The sequence below is a fragment of the Pseudochaenichthys georgianus genome, chromosome 10 (assembly GCF_902827115.2).
Source record: "Pseudochaenichthys georgianus chromosome 10, fPseGeo1.2, whole genome shotgun sequence".
Classification (NCBI taxonomy): Eukaryota; Metazoa; Chordata; class Actinopteri; order Perciformes; family Channichthyidae; genus Pseudochaenichthys; species Pseudochaenichthys georgianus.
The window spans coordinates 9717875-9734718 of NC_047512.1; the positions used below are offsets into that span (position 1 = coordinate 9717875).

General features: G+C 42.8%; 2 protein-coding genes across 4 annotated transcripts; one reads left to right on the forward strand and one right to left on the reverse strand.

Moving 5' to 3' along the window:
* Positions 1–43: 43 nt before the first annotated feature.
* ctso (cathepsin O) lies at positions 44–10166 on the reverse strand. The gene is made up of 8 exons (XM_034093463.2): positions 9881–10166; positions 9042–9147; positions 8740–8864; positions 6335–6502; positions 5847–5968; positions 1527–1690; positions 350–442; positions 44–212 (listed from the first exon to the last, which is right to left on the reverse strand). Exons 1-8 carry the CDS (start codon positions 10073–10075, stop codon positions 178–180), a joined length of 1008 nt encoding a protein of 335 aa, XP_033949354.1. The 5' UTR covers positions 10076–10166; the 3' UTR covers positions 44–177.
* Positions 10167–10812: 646 nt separating this feature from the next.
* On the forward strand, positions 10813–16618 carry asb5a (ankyrin repeat and SOCS box containing 5a). Of its 3 annotated transcripts, none has more exons than XM_034093464.2 (7): positions 10814–11130; positions 12698–12777; positions 13927–14034; positions 14275–14425; positions 14799–14933; positions 15386–15577; positions 16034–16618. In XM_034093464.2, the coding sequence occupies exons 1-7, from the start codon at positions 10929–10931 to the stop codon at positions 16159–16161; spliced, it is 996 nt and encodes a 331-aa protein (XP_033949355.1). In that variant the 5' UTR covers positions 10814–10928; the 3' UTR covers positions 16162–16618. The 3 variants fall into 3 exon arrangements, with proteins under 3 accessions (XP_071060698.1, XP_033949355.1, XP_033949356.1); XM_034093465.2 differs by having other exon boundaries at positions 10817–11130; positions 15434–15577; XM_071204597.1 differs by lacking the exon at positions 15386–15577 and having other exon boundaries at positions 10813–11130.
* Positions 16619–16844: the final 226 nt, after the last annotated feature.

The following is a 16844-nucleotide window of genomic DNA, read 5'->3' on the forward strand; positions in this document are numbered from 1 at the left end:
ATTTTGGCATAAGAAAAGAGACACACACACACACACACACACACACACACACACACACACACACACACACACACACACACACACACACACACACACACACACACACACACACACACACACACACACACACACACACACACACACACACACACACACACACACACACACACAACCTTATCACAGGAAAACTGCTGCCACATAATCTGCAATACCTGGGAAGACAGAAGGATGGGGTATTAATCCCTGAGGGGGGGGGGGGGGGGGGGAGTTGTCACAGCAACACACAGATAGAGACCAAACTGAAAGAAGATATAAACTGGTACTGACAAGAGTCAAAGATAATACTTACCACAAACGTTTCCACCAATTTTTATATACACATAACCCTCGTTCCCCCATGCGGTTCCCCAGGAGTTTTGTACAATCCAGTATGGGACATCCCCTTGGACAGACAACATGCATTTCAAGATTGAATTATTTACAGAGAAAGGAGCACTCGGGGTGTGTGTGTTTGTGTGTGTGTGTGTGTGTGTGTGTGTGTGTGTGTGTGTGTGTGTGTGTGTGTGTGTGTGTGTGTGTGTGTGTGTGTGTGTGTGTGTGTGTGTGTGTGTGGCAACCACTTTAGACTGTTACATAATCACCCCATATCCTTGTGTAATACCCACAAAACACAAGTATGTGTGTGTGAAATAATTCACGTTAGGGATTATACAATACTGATGTGTGTGAACTATGTCAAGAATTAAAGAGTGAGGTGGCTTTGATAATGTTCTACTGACACCTTGTATCTTCAAAATGGACCTTTTAGAAACCTTCTGATTTTGGGACCCAGTTAAGGGGTAACTGTCTGATTAATCAGAACGTCTATACTGAGAAATCTAACGCAACATGAAGAAGTGCACACAAGTTCAAGTTCATGTTTGCCAACCCAGCTACTCATTGATCAACGTGGACAACGTTGTACCGAAGGGGCAAATACTAAAGGTGAAATCATTTCAAATCCACACACTGTGAATACGGATAAAATGTCAAAGTTTCACATCCTGCTTTCAATTCCTATTGGCTCTTAAAGTTACAGAAATATGACATCTTCACAAAGCAGTTCTACTTATTTCAAGGGTATTTTAGAATTGTGTGCTGATGCCTTCTACCAAAGTACAAAGTAAGAGTGAGGGAGTCCCTAAATTGAAAAAATAAACCTTAATTTTAAGTGGAAACATGCACTTGATATAAGAAATGTATCATTTAGGACCTGTGTAATAAACTAAACGGCTTGCTAAATATTATTCTCATCTTGATATAGGATTTAATCAGGGAGGATGAGAGAGTCTACTCTGGAGCCGCAACATTTTTTACCTAAAAAACCTTGCCTAATGCAGATTTAAATTACTTTCTCAGGCCCTGGGGATTGCAAAAACAAACTTCATGACCTAAAAATGTGAATCCAGCTCCAGTAAAATACAACACCCTGGCTCTCTTTCTTGAATAACAATGAATTCTCATGCCAGTGCAGTGACAGATTGTACCCATAGTGTTGTATCCAACCAGCAGGACAGCATGGTTAGGGTGCTGGCTGGAGCAGTGGTGTTGGATGACTCCACCCAGGTAGTCCTGCCAGCTGACAGCATCCACGACCACAGCCAAGGGCCCCCGCTCCACCAGCTGACCCATCATCGCCTCCTCCTGACCACTGAGGAGGAGTAATGGAAAACGTTTACTCTGGGGGCAGAAGACTGGCCCTGTGATTACACTTGTTTGTGTCATCGTCATATGAACCGTACTGTTGAGTCAGAATTGATCAGGATACTGTGTGGAGGTTATTACTTACATTTACATTTAGAGCTGACTCTTTTATTTAAAGCATCTTAGAATAAGTGCCAAAACCATAAAGATTCAAACCACGGAACAACAAAGAAAGCGCACATATATTCACTTCAAGCTATGCATACCGTGCTGGTGAATTTATATCAAGGCCTACATTTATGTATTTGTATTTAATTGCAGGACAGTTTTTCCAGTTTTACTTATATTTAACAGGGTCTATTTTTTCTTCAATTTTCTCAGGATCAGCATCTAACCTGTCTCCCATTATTATTCATAACATTTTGTATGTTGCTCATTATCTCTGTTGCACATATGCAGGCACACTTTGACGCCCCATCTTGTCATTCCAGCAGATGATTCCCACTAGGGATATCTGCCATGCCCTCCTCTGCCAGGTCCATGACATGAGGGGCATGAAGTCTAGGCCTGTGCCAACACTATAATGAACTAGAAGGGCACCTGGAGAGTCTCCGCCAAGGCCATTTCCAAAATGAAATATAAAGTGGGTATCCGCCCTATGATGTGGATCTGCTGCAACATTTAAATGGGTTTGTCCTTTGGGCAATGCTACAGTCTGCTAACTAGTTTCATAACAATCAAGCCAGTAATCTTTTGGTAATTCTGGTGACAAACTGGAAAGCTGAATGTATAACCTCCTTGGAGCAGTAATAACAAAGCTATTACAGTATACACTCTATTTCTGGTGAGGTTGAAACTTTATGATCCTGTTTTTCTTTATGAGCCCCCTAACTAGAAGATTAAGACACCGCCATGACCCCTGAGTCTCGATGCCCTCAATGACCCAGCACTCTTTCTGAAGAAGAGCACAGGTCAAAAATGTATGAAATTTGTTCAGAACCCTCAAATCTAGTATTGGCCGAATCCCGTTCCCTCCCCGTTTGGGAACGAGGAAATACTTGGAATAAAAGCCGCTCTGACTCTGTTCGGAGGGTACTATAGATACTGTATAGCCCTCTTTTCTAGAAGTGAGAGAATCTCTCTCTCTAGAATCTGGGCTGACTCTCCCCGGGCTTGTGAATACAGAATGCCCGAGAAGCGAGGGGGGGTGACAGCGAATTGGAGTCTGTAGCCCCGTGTTACTGTCTTGAAAACCCAAGCAGATGTTGTGAGCATCTTCCACTGCATGCTCCTTAGAGCCAGTGAGGATGTCACGTCTCTTACCCTCTGAGTCTCTATTTGTTGTGTTATGGGGCCCTCTAGTGTCTGAACACGGTGGTGCCCCATTTCGACAATCCCCACCGACACTGCGCATGCACGTGACGGTGGTGCCTTCACAGACCCGTCTATTATCCGCCTTTTGAGAGAGGCCGTAGCTGCTCTCAGAAGGGGAACAGTTGACGGACTGTTTATTGTTTTTATTGTTTTTCTTTTCATTTTTTTTTTTGAGCTGCGCCCTTGGCCTGAAGCCTGGATGCGTCAGCGGAAAATGGTTTATTTTAGAAACAACAACAATATTGTGACATGTTTCGGGCGGGCTGCGGGGACTCGGGCGGGCTGCGACCTCTGCTGTTTTGGTACTTTGAACCGAGCAGGGTTCGAGGCAGCTTGGGCGAAGGACTGCCGCTGTGAAGGCAGCGGCTGGACCCTTCGAGGGAGACAGAGGTGGAGGGCCTCGTCCTCCTTCTTTTTCGACTTGCATCTCCTCTGCATGGAGGCGAGAGCGGAGGGAACGATGGGCATGTCTAGCACATCCTCCTTTTCCCGGTCTGGGAGGTTGGTGAGGTTGAGCCTATCTAGCTCTTTCCTGCACCACCATGATCCCCATTGTCTTGCCCGTGGCCTGGACGGCGCAGCGTTGAACACGGAAACAAATGTCTGTGATCGCGGCCATCTCGTCCAGAACGGCCGGTCCAGGATTGCTCGACAGATCCTCGCAGAGCTCCACTTGGTATGCGGTTAGCAGCGAGGAAACGTTCAAAGCCCTGGCGGACAACGCTGCGGCTCTGTAGGACCGTTCAGTCATGGCCGACTGGAATCGGTCCGCCTTCGCTGGCAGCGCGGGGTTCCTGCTTGGTGACGGGCCCATCCTCCGTAGGAGGTGGGCTGCCACCAGCGGTTCCATAGGAGGTATGCGGAGCAGGCCGAGCCTCTCCATACCGTCACAGTCTAGGGAGGAGGCACCCTGGATTGGGGCCTTGTTGCTAAAGGGCCGGTCTCTCCACGAGACCGACACCTCATCCAACATCTCCGGGAAGACCGGAAGGAGTTGCCTCTTTGTCCTCGTTGCTTGGGGTAAATGTTTCCCCTCGTAACGGGACCTGGAGGTCTCCTTGGCCATTTCGGGCCACGGGATGTCTAGTCTGGACGCGGCACGCTGACACACGGCCTGCAGGTCCATGCTCAGACAGGGCGAAGCTGGTGTGCTATCGCCCGGGAGAGCAGCCATCGCTCCCGGCTTTGCAGCCTGAGCCGATGACACGAAGATATCGTCTTCTTGCTCATCCGAATCAGACAGGAGGAACTCAGAGGCACCCTCTTCGTCCTCCATATAATCCAATTCCAGGACATCCTCCGCGGGCGAAACCATGGTGAGGTCTAGCCGGGAGCCCCAGCTTGGTAAAGCGTGGGGCTCCGTTCTCGCGTCTCTTGCCGCCACCGGGTCCCAGCCTGACACGGCGCGGGACTCCGGTTCCGCAGCTGCCGCTGTTAATGAGCCCCAGACCGACACAGTGAGGGGCTCAATCTCTGCGGTGGACGCCCCCGCGTCTTGATTGCCAGCCAGCAAATCAGTGGACATGAGGGGGTCCTGTCCCGACAAGCTAGCTTGGCGTGCTAACCGTCGGCGGAGGCTCTTTACGGTGAAGCGAGCACAATGCCCGCACGAGCCGGGGTTGTCAATAGCCTCCTGGGCGTGTTCCAGCCCGAGGCAGGACGAGCAGACCTGGTGTGAGTCTGTGCCTGATATTTTCAACCTGCAGCTGCAGAGCCGAGCCTCCGAGTTCCTGACTCCTCTGGTGTGAGGGAGAGAGGCGTCCATCTTGTTCGCCGCGTGGCGTGGAGAGGACCCGCTCGTAACAGGTACGTTGTCGAGAAAAAAATTCTTCCAACCTGTCCTTAATCCGGAGAAAAAAGGACGGTGTAGATTTTTTCTCAAAGAATATTAACTGGTGTGTTAATATTCTTTAATCTTTTCCTCCTCTGTGAGAGAAAAAGACAAAACGTCCTCGCTACCGTGGTGTCGGTTGTGAGGGAAAGCAAGCTAGCAACAGGTGTGTTGTTAGCTTGAAAAAATCAAAACCGTACCTTAATTTCTGAGGAAAGAAACGGCGAGGTCGATTGTAATACTAACTGGTGTGTTAGCATTAACAGTCTTCTTGCGAAGCAGAAGGGTAGCCGGCGAGCGCCCGTCGACCGAAAGTTAGCTTTGGGTTCAGTCTGTGGACTGTTAAGCTAGCCCGGCTACCATCGAGATGTGCTCTGAAGCGAGAAGTGGTGTTTGAATGACGCATGCGACGTAGCGCAAGCTACTTATAGGGGGTGGATTCCCTGACGCTGACGTCAAGATCACCAGCCAATCAGGATTGGCGTAATGAGATTGATGCTTCTGTTTGCTCCGCGATGAGGCGCATCCCATAGTGAGACATCGAACGGAGTGTTATGAATGAGAACTCTGTTTAATACAAATTCAAACTTGAATCCACTTTGACAGAGGACCCTGACTCTTTCATCATGGAAATACAACAAGATAACACACACTATACAGTAGATGCATGAGAATGAGTCACGATCCCGTTCAATATTAAATAAATAAAATCTGATTTACACAAGGTAACTCTGGAGTAGTCATTATGGCCAGAGTTGAGCACCTTTGTGCTACTGAGCACTGCACATCTGTGTTGACACAGTAAACATTATGGTCTGTAATTGCGCACGACCAAGCCCCCCCCCCCTCCCCTCTGTCCTTGGTACTTCAAAAATTAAAAATCCATGTGATTTTCTTATGAAAAGCGCTTTTGATTAGTAGCCTAGATAGCTTGTTGATGACTTGGAGAGACTTTTACCTGAAGTCATGTGCAGTGAAGTTCTTCATAGAAACACCGCCATGTGACTGAGAGAAGAAATGGCAGATGCCTGTCTCGGCCTTGTAGGGATACTCTGACTGAGGCACCAACTTCACTCGGGTCTAGAAAGAAAATGTATCTCAGTGAGTGTGTATCAGAATGCAAAGTACCCATGTATCTTGTTTGTGAAAAGATCCAGGCAGTTTTCTAATTTATGTCTGACTAGAGACGGCAATCTTATTTTGCTTACTGCCTCTATATATCTCTCTAATTAAAATACATGACAGTATTACCTGATTTTTAACTCAAGCTAAATGGAAATACCTTCCCGCAGGTTTGCATTTCTATAAAGTCACTTTTATCTTGTCTGTGAAGTATTGCAGGATTTTTTTCCTAGTTTTGTACTTACTGTAAACAACTTGTGAAGCATCGGTTGAATCCATGAACATATGTTTAAGGTCTTTGATGATGTAAACATATCAACATACCTGCTTCAACCAATCCAGGGCCTGATATGTGGATCCTCCATTGCATCCTTTATTTCTGAAGGAGCAGTCGAGAACCTGCTGCACACTGAGCTGCTGCAGCTGGGAGCCTCCTATAGCGTGGACCGATTGTATGGCACCGACCACACTGAAGGCCCAACAACTCCCACACTGCAGAGGGACATTTAAAGGAATGAGGAAAACAGAACTACAACTAAAGGAAGTTTAAGGAACAACACTCCAAAGATTAATCATATCTTATTATACCCATATAAATGTCATTTTGCTTCTCCCCATTAACAGAGATGTAGGTGTCTCTCTAAGTCTTGGTTACTGTCTATCACTGACTCATTTGGGAAGATGTGTTCCCAATTAGAGCCTTTTCTTATCAAGCTCCACATTTGTGGAATCAGCTTCCAGTTTGTGTTCGGACGGCAGACACCCTATCCGTTTTTAAGAGTGCGCTTCAGACCTTCCTTTTTGATAAAGCTTATAGTTAGGGCTGATTAGATTCAGCCCCTAGTTTTGCTGATATAGGCTTAGTTTGTCGGGGGACATCTTTCTTCTTCCTTCTCTCTGTATATACCTGTGTACTCTCATGTTCCGATTAACCCAGCTTCCCCACATGTCTTTCTTTTTGGTGTCTATATACGCCGGGATCCGGAGTCATGGATGATCCTGCGGTCCTGTGTCCTGGATCGCGAGCCCTGGATCGCGAGTCGTGGCTGTGGTCCTGGATCATCGGTCCTGGATGGATATCCTCGTGGATTCATCTTCCTATTATACACACATGCATCTCCAAACATTTGGACTACCTATGTTGCAAATGTATTATCTCTTCGATTTACACACGGCATCTATTGCACGTCTGTCCGTCCTGGGAGAGGGATCCCTCCTCTGTTGCTCTCCCTGAGGTTTCTCCCATGTTCCCTTTAAACTGTGGATTTTCTCCGGAAGTTTCTCCTTGTACGATGTGAGGGTCTAAGGACAGAGGGTGTCGTATTGTCATACTGATATTCTGTACACACTGTGAAGACCACTGAGACAAATGTAACATTTGTGATATTGGGCTATATAAATAAACATTGATTGATTGATTGAATTATAACAGTAAATGTGATTGCATTTGGAATCAAATAGAGACAGGGTTCGACAGTGAGTGTGATGAGGTTAGAAGACGTCTGAGTTTGTTTTCTGCTGCCCTCTACTGGCAGAAACAGCTCAGGTGTTCACATATTTGATGGCAAAAATTGCCCTAATACTACAGATTAAATGCAGATTACACTGCTTTCCACAATCCACGTATGGTATAGAGGAGAATTGTGTAAGGGACTGCATATTTCCCTGTATTACATTTGCCAGGCAATCTCATTTTCTAAAGCGCATCACACTCTGCTCAGTTCAGCATAAATTCCCCTAAATGTGATGAAAACCTGAGCTCTCTGTGTAAAAATCCAATTTTGTGTTGCTCACTATGGTTCCATGGCTTTAAAATCAATGCTGAAACCAAAATCAGTCGATATTGCTTGGAGATAAGTATGCGCCAAGTATACAAAATATTAGGGGCCCACTGCGCTCTCCTTGAAAGCGATGAATTGCACTTGAGTCATAAAAGTGGAATCAAGATATGGGGAAAGTGAATTTATGAAACCAATTTGTGAGATGTTAGCGGCCTGATATGTTGTGTCTTTGTGCGTGGTGGTACTGCATTTTATTTTCTGTCTATCAATCTATGTGTGGTAGAAACTCATCTCAGGCATTTTAATAGACCAGAGAACCAGAGAAAATTGTTAGCGGAGTTTGGTCATGTACACACTCTCCCTGGAGGGATACGCCTTACCTGGATTCAAGAGAACTAAATATATTATGGTGTAGGATGTTTGCTCTATGGGGTATGTCTTTCCATCAGGACAACGGTCTCACGGTGAAAATATCATACCCGCCTACAAGTTGACTGACTGAAGAGATAAAGGACAAAAAGAGCACACCGTATGACCCTTCATTGAGGACACGCTACAGCTCCATCTTTATAATAGTCACATTTAAGTGCCTAGTTTGTCCTTTGACCAATATTAAAGCGCCTTCCACTCAAATATGTAGTTTGCTTAATAGTACTCAATGTTTGTCCTTCACTGCTCAGAAGTATGTCTTTGCTCACTTTGATATTAAAAATATGTTTTTTCAATGCATCTTGGAAATGCTTCTTTGAGCTAACCTCGAATCTGTCAGGTGTCCACGTCCAAGATGGTCTTATTTCACAACGATTTTGAAAGCCGTTCATACTGTGTGATGTGAAGAATTGAACTCACTTATTTCTTATCACATTGTCTAATTGATATTTGTGTTAAGCGTCGCTTATTAGTTTGGAAGTAACCCAGCGGTGTCTCATCTTCCTGTGTAAACCTTACTGCTTCTTGGTTCTGGACCGGGGCCACCACCGCTTTGTCCCTCCAGTCAAATATGGCAGGGAGTCCTTCTGTCTTCAGTCCAGAGAAGAGAGGCGCTCTGTCAGCATGTGCTCGCAGGAAGAGATCTGTGGATAACAGATACAGTTCCAAATCTATCCTGGATAACAAATTGCATGTAAACAATGACTGTGCAGATTCAGCCAAGTCGTCCACAGGGGTGAGATGCTCAGTTATCCAAATCCTCAGGATACAAAATAACCAAATACATTTCATTTTTGATATGTGACAAAACTTCAGCCTACCTCTGAATTCCTTCTGAGAAAAGTCGGAGAACCGGTTAATGCCATATTCTGCAGACTGTGGTACTGTGGAGAATGAGTTCAGGTATGCATGACGCTTTGTTGAGTTCTGCAATAACACACATGACAGATTTAGGGTGAGTAAATTAACTGAAGGAGCATAACAATCAAGGTAACTCGATAATAATTGTATTTTTTTATTCTATTCTTGATAACACAACATGAGTGATTCTGAAATAAATCCCACAAGCTATTTACATCTAAGTATCTAATCACTAACATTTATTCAAGTGTTGTCATTTTATTTTCATTCAGTATTTTCATTTCATTTGTAACATTTGAACAACAGTGGCCACGAATGTCCTTGAGTCATAAAGCTAATTAACTGACTCAGGAATGTCTCTTATACACAAATAACTTAATATTACCCACAATAGCAACCATACACTGTCATACCAGACAGACAGTACAGTTTTGAATTATGCAAGGGTGTTTTACTGCTTATTAATTACACTTGTATTTGTTACTTTTTTTGTTTTTCAGTATGTAAATGCAAATTTGAATTGCAGGACTTTTAGGTATTGCCTCTCAATGCTTGTAATAACATGGCTCTTTGCATATTAATCTACAATCAAAACATTATTTGTAAATATTTCAGATAATTGATTTGACACAAAAACACATTAAATACAATTCCTTAATTTAGTGGGTGTGCCTGTAGTGACGTGTGCAGCAGTTTGTTTAAAGACGACAGTTGAAGCGTGTGTATGGGACTAAGTGATGGGGAAAACGAGTTTCTCATTGCTGTACGTCTGTGTCTCCCTTTGGTTCTTATCGCTTACCTGGACATTAAGATGACGACTTTTAAACTCCTCGCTGTTCACTTTATAAAAGCGGTGCAACTTCTCTGTGAACGAGTCGAAATCTTCTGCCGAGACATTCAACTTCTTCTCCGTTTCACCCGAGCTCACACACAGCGGAAAGAGGAGAGTGGAAACGGTCACTACTACAACCAGATATGGATGTCCGCCCCTCATTTGAACAAGAAATATCGGTTGAAAACATTGAGGGTTTCAAAGCGAAGTAAACACAAAAGTGATGTTGACGGAAACAGTGAGATAAAGCTACAGCGCATGCGCAGCAATCGATAGGCGCTTAAACAGAAAGTAAACACCAGTCACAGGAAGGAGGCATTCAAATAATTTAATAGTGTTCAAATAAATACATACATTAATACATAATACAATGAAATGATACCAGGTATCCAATTGGAGATCTGTAAATGACTTGTTTTACTTTAGTTATCAAAACAATTAAAAAAAAAAGGCATAGGCTATAACATTATGCAGAAATTAGGCCTTCATTATCTGACTAATGCCACATGTTGTAGTTTCAGAATAATGTTGAACATAATGTATACATTTGAAGTCTAAATGTATTTAATCTCTTGTTATCTCATGTATCTATTATTACTTACTATCATGAGTATAAAGATATGCAAACATCATTTTAATTATTGTATTATCGAATGTATCCTGATTTCTTAGAATTTTACAATTTGAAATTACTGTGGATATGTTAAAACAATGTAATCCAGAATTAAATAACCATAATGAGTTCAAATGTATGCACAAAAACGATCACTCTTCCTTCAGGAACAGGTACCACAGTGAGTAAAATGTAATGTGTATAACTTCTGAACACACACTGTACACTTAAAAAAAAAAAAAAGCCCTGCAGCTGCTACTGTGCCTGAGAGCAACTACTGCAGTCTGTACCAGGCAACCAGTCAGTTCCCTGGGAGAAAGGTAGTCTACTCTTGTGCTTTTTACAGTGGCATCTGATCCTGCATACTCATAACCAAAGCCCCTCTGTTACGTGCCGACGGAAATGTCAGGGCCAACAGAGGAACTTGCAAACAACTCCTTCGCGGCCCGGTTGTCCAATGTTTACCTCAGCATCTTGGCACTGTTCTGCTTTAAGCTCTTCATTAAGGTGTCTCTTAACTTGCTGACATACTTCTACATTGTCCGTGGGAACCGTAAAGAGGCTGCCAGGATATCAGCTGAGTTCTATGAATATGGACGACACAGTGAGTACTCCAACAACCTTAAGGGGTTGTTTATGTCTTGGGGTGGCTTCTGTGTCCGACAAAACTGCAACATTTTAAGCATGCATATCTGTGTATACAATACAACTGTGTTTACATTGTACACCAATAAATCAATCTGCTATACTCTTAGCTCACACATTGCCACACAAATCCACACACACACACACACACACACACACACACACACACACACACACACACACACACACACACACACACACACACACACAGTTTCCATGTTTTCAAATGAGATATGAACGCTGCATTGCTAATCCAATGAATATAAGTCAGTAATTACATTCACATTAATACAAACTGTAGATATGAACGAAAGCCTACTTTTCTTTCATCAGCTTAATAGCTACTTAGGAATCCTGAGCAGTACATTCAATATTAAACGGAGACACTGTAGGCTGGCAGCACTTTTTCCCTAATGTATTAATAGAACATAGTCATGATACCCCCCCCACCCCCATCCTGCCTTAGTTTCCATTCCCAGCTATGCAGTGCAACCCTTTCGACTCAGACAGCAACCAAAACAACACTCCACACTCTCAGAGACAGACACTTCCAAGGCACATTTTGAAGGGAGAAGGACACAACGACAACATAATCTTTATCTATCACACAAGACGATGTTTAATTTAAAGTGGACCTACTCCATGGGATACTAATTAGCTTAGCTTAGGGTGTTAGTCACGGTTCTGTAGATCTGGTCTTCCTTGTTATAAGAAATCTGTTTCATGTCTTTAGCTGGGTCTTTTATACTCATATTTCAAATGAATGTCACTCAAGGAAAACAGGCCTCATGAATAAAAGAGCTTGAGTTTAATAAAGAACATTAAGCCGATCATTATCTATACATTATGATTACAATTGAGGAAGGTCAGTAATGTGGAGAATGCATTGTCTGTTATTCTAGACATAGGCTCAAGTGTGCTAATGGGATTTCTTTTGTGCAAAAATTACACCAAATAGCCACAGCCAATGTCTCATGTTTATATGAATGTCTTGTGTGACCGGAGTGTTAATGTGCTGAGTTTACTGCATTAGGAATATGAAAGCCTCGTCAGTCACATCATTCATGCTGCCCCTTGCATTAACTCCTTGAAAATGAAGGGTACAACATGACGCTCATTAACATATAAAGATAATGGAGAATTCATACATTTAGATTTGGGGTTGGGATTTCATTACCCAGCTGTAATTTCATTCAAATAATGTTTATAATATTATAATTTATCTTGAAAAAACCGGATTCAATAAGACAGAAAAATCAGGGTAAGTAAAGTAAGATGTGGACATTAAATACAAATCGTTTGCACTGGCACATTATATACATTTTGTATATCTGTTAATTATATTCATTTAACATAACAAAGCATAACCAGCATTAGCAAAGCATTAGTGTACTTAAGAGCTTCTGACTAATATGTACTTGTGCTGTTTTTAACCTATAATTATATTTTGTTCTGCTGTAATTATTGTAAATTGCTCTGGATAAAAGCATCAGCAATAATGCACGTAAATGTTATTCTCGCTGCAGTATCCTGGGTGGACCGCTCCCCCCTCCACGATGCTGCGAGTCAGGGCCGCCTCCTGGCTCTGAGGAATCTCATTTTACAGGTGAACAGTTGTGTGTGTGTGTGTGTGTGTGTGTGTGTGTGTGTGTGTGTGTGTGTGTGTGTGTGTGTGTGTGTGTGTGTGTGTGTGTGTGTGTGTGTGTGTGTGTGTGTGTGTGTGTGTGTGTGTGTGTGTGTGTGTGTGTGTGTGTGTGTGTGTGTGTGTGTGTGTGTGTGTGTGTCCCACCTGTACATGTGGGGGTGTGGTGTAACTGTCCCTAGTGCAATTAAATGTGAATCAGTGCCTTTGTAGATTCCGATTTTAGATGTTGAAGAAAAAAGGAGTTTGGATGAAAGTAAGGAGCATCTAGGGTTATCTGGGATACGTGTAATTGTGTAATTGGAACCTGAAAAACACAGATTTATCTATGAAATATGTTCAACTAGACTTATTTGTGTTCTCATTGCAAAATGTTGGCATTCCTAGTCAAGTTACGGCTGAGAATACCTCGCTCTTATAAGTGGAACAACATTGTAGAACCAGATCTACATGATTTTGCATGATCACACGAGATATTAAATAGGGGCAGAATTACGTGGCAATATTGGTTGCTCAGGTTGTTAGTTATAATAGGCAAGTCTCTGCAAAACTTGGTATGTAGCCAGTCAACATCTGTCCATAAATACTAAATCTTGTATTAGGTGAAAAGCTGGTGTAAGCTTTCAATTACCATGACTTTCCAATCCTAGAACATACATAGTTAAAACATGTTTTATAGTTAATACATCACATTACCATAATAACAGTTTTACATGACAATACAGTAGCATCAGTTGCTAATGGAATAACAAATAAATGGTAGTGAGCCCTTTCAGCTACAAAGCCAACAATGCCTTGGTCTTAACTCAGACAAGCCCATGACAAAACATTGATATCATTACAGTATTCTGCATGGTCATTTATTCAGCCCTTCTATTGGCTCCGACCTTAATTAGCAAGCGTATTAATCTCTATTGTTCGAATGTGACTGGACAGCATAGTTTGTCAATTACTGTCAACCATAACTGAGGCGGATGCGTCTGTATTTAGAAAAGAAGATAAGCTTTATTGATGTTCTTGTAATTCCTGGTGTTCACCAATAGAGGTTAACAAAGGTCAAGTATTGCTTAATGCTCCATGTGACAATACATTTCTGTTTGATTCTGTTTCCAGGGTCACAATGTGAACGCTTTGACGATAGACCATGTGACACCCCTTCACGAGGCCTGTGTTGGAGACCGTGGCGCTTGTGCAAGAGCTCTCATTGAAGCAGGGGCACATGTAAGTCACGTACTGTCCTTTAATGTAGCTATGCTTCACAGGTCAAATGTCATTTCTATGGCTGAGGAAATCTGGGGAGAAGTAGGCCCGACAAATGAGCAAGGCTGCTCTTCTTCTACAGTCCCAGTAGAGCTATTAAGTTGTTGTTCCCCTTCAACTCCTCCCCCAGGCTGTTGCTATTAGTCAACTGGCGAGGTTAAACAAGGTCTAAATATAACCATTTAAAAACATGTGTTACAGGTCAATGCTTCTACAATTGATGGAGTCACACCGCTGTTCAATGCCTGTTCAGTGGGCAGTGTGGCATGCACTGACATTCTTCTGCAAAATGGTGCAAAACCCCAGAGCCTTGTATACAATCCATCACCAATCCACGAGGCTACAAGCAAAGGTGTGTTGCATTGCGACAGAATGCATTAACTAATACAGTATATCAGGTCGTTTTGTATTGACTTTTTAAATATAGTGTATATCTAAACAGTGTTCTGCTGTCACAAGTTCAGGTTTAAGGCAATACATGTACGCAATTCACTAATATTAGATGTATCTGTCGTACCAAAATACGATTCATTTCTACTTATCACAGCTTATCCTGTCTTTCAACCAGCTGTGTGTCCTTTGCTGTGCCATAAAGCACTTTGTAACAACCTGCACTGTGACACAAAGCTTTAGAATAAATCCCAACGTGACCCGAGCAGACAGCTTGGAGAATGATCTTGCATTGTCACTTACTGATTACTGTCTTCATGCTCCATTACTCCCAGGGCATTACGGCTGTGTTGAGGCTCTGGTGACTTGGGGGGCAGATGTGGACATGCACATTCCTCACCTGGGCACAGCGCTCTATACGGCCTGCGTCTGCCAAGAGCTGGAGTGTGCCAGGAAACTCCTGAGGGAAGGTCAGCTCGCAGCTCTCTGTGGATCTTTGCATATGCATATGTCCTGTATGAACATTCTCACACAGAAACAAAAGGTCATTTATTCTGCTCAAAAAGGAAATAAACACATGCGTGTGCACTGGATTTTAAAAACCTCTATAAAAGCATTTAGACCATGAAACTCAATTTGCCTGCCAATACTGCTGGCTACCTTTGAGTGAATTAAAAAAAAAGGCACATACATTCCCACAGGGCTGTTTGAAAGTAATTGTCGGGAAATGTTGGAATTGTTAGGTAGAGGGCAACAGGGGAAAGCAGTTATATGACATGTTAAATAAGAAAATAGTCACAAAAGTATTTATGGGTTACAATGAACAACATCTTTTGATTTCGAAACAGCGGGCGTGTTTGACGTTGAAGCTTTTCCATCTCAAATGTGTCTAGCATGGATAATCAAGTTGTCTTACACACAGGTGCAAGTGTACAGAAAGGCAAATACCTGGATTCCCCCTTACATGCAGCTGCAGAAAAAGACTGCACAGCTGTGGTGAAGCTGCTGCTGGAGTTTGGTGCAGACATTAATGCCAGGAACTCAGATTGTCAGAGGCCAGTAGACGTGGCTCCACCCAGCAGTCTATCAGAGGGATTCCTACTGATATACGAAGGTACAATCACTCCTTTTTGTATACAACTACACACCTATGTTAACGTATAGTTTGCCTATTTGTTGTATTTACGTTTGTGTTTAAACAACTACATCAAATGATATAAAAGTTGTCATTTCTTTTTTATCTCAGCTCGACGCATGACAGTGCTGAAATGCCAACTTATAGGCGTATTATGCTCATTGTCAGGATTGTATTTGTATTCCGGCTTCTACTGTGACAAGTTTTCATGCTTTAACGTTCAACAAGTGCTTTAGAGGGAGATACACTCCCTCTGGTGTGATCTTAGGGATGTCAGGCTTTGCAAACCATGTACATGCACACAAACCTATATAACACACTACAGGAAAGAGACAACCCAGAATAGCATAACAGGGTCGATTATTTTCCTTCAGGATTCTTTTGGAATTGTTAGGACAATCTAATATAAACGCTTCATTGTCTCCTTTTGAATAGCTACGCCTCGACTGCTGGGCCAGATGTGTCGTCTGTGCATCAGGGACTGCGTGGGTTGTGACAGACTCCATCTTCTCTCCAACCTTCCCCTGCCTTATAGACTCAGGAACTACCTGCAGTACAAATGACAGGCAGTCAAAATGGGACTTGCAGAAAAGAGCCTTTGTCATTGAGTGCAAATGAACTCTCCCTACCTTTAATTTTAGCAAGCAGTTAATTGGTCACTGAGTATCTGGCAGTACCACGCTGTGTCGAGCTAGCCTGCCTATGTGCTTGTGGAACTGGATCAATGTAAAGCAGGGGGTTAAAAGAGTCCGTGGCTTAACCTTCCCTGGATACATTATGGTTAAAAGGTATTATTTCACATGTAGGTGTGCCGTGAAGATGCCCTAATAGTTGCAATAGCTACCAGGGAGTGATGCACTTTTGAAACTTTACATGAATATGATGTCGGATAAAGACATACTGTATGTGAGTGAGTATTTATAGGTAGGCATTTGAGATATAATGCATTGCACACTACTAGACGATTACAGATTCAGATTTCTGAAACCTGGTGCATTCCTAAATAAATTATGTGTTTTAGTCTGTGTTGTTAATCAGGTCTGACTTAGAGCGGCAGTGTGGGAGAATTAATAATGCAAACATTTTGAAAACAAAAATAGTTGACATGTCTAAAACTGGATTACTGAGTACTGACAACTGGAGGCGGCTGACTTTTTGTTAAATCCCAAATGGAAAATGAGGGAGTGGATCAACACAAATGTCTATTGCTGAGACAATAGCTAGTGCCACAGTTAAATAAAGCTGA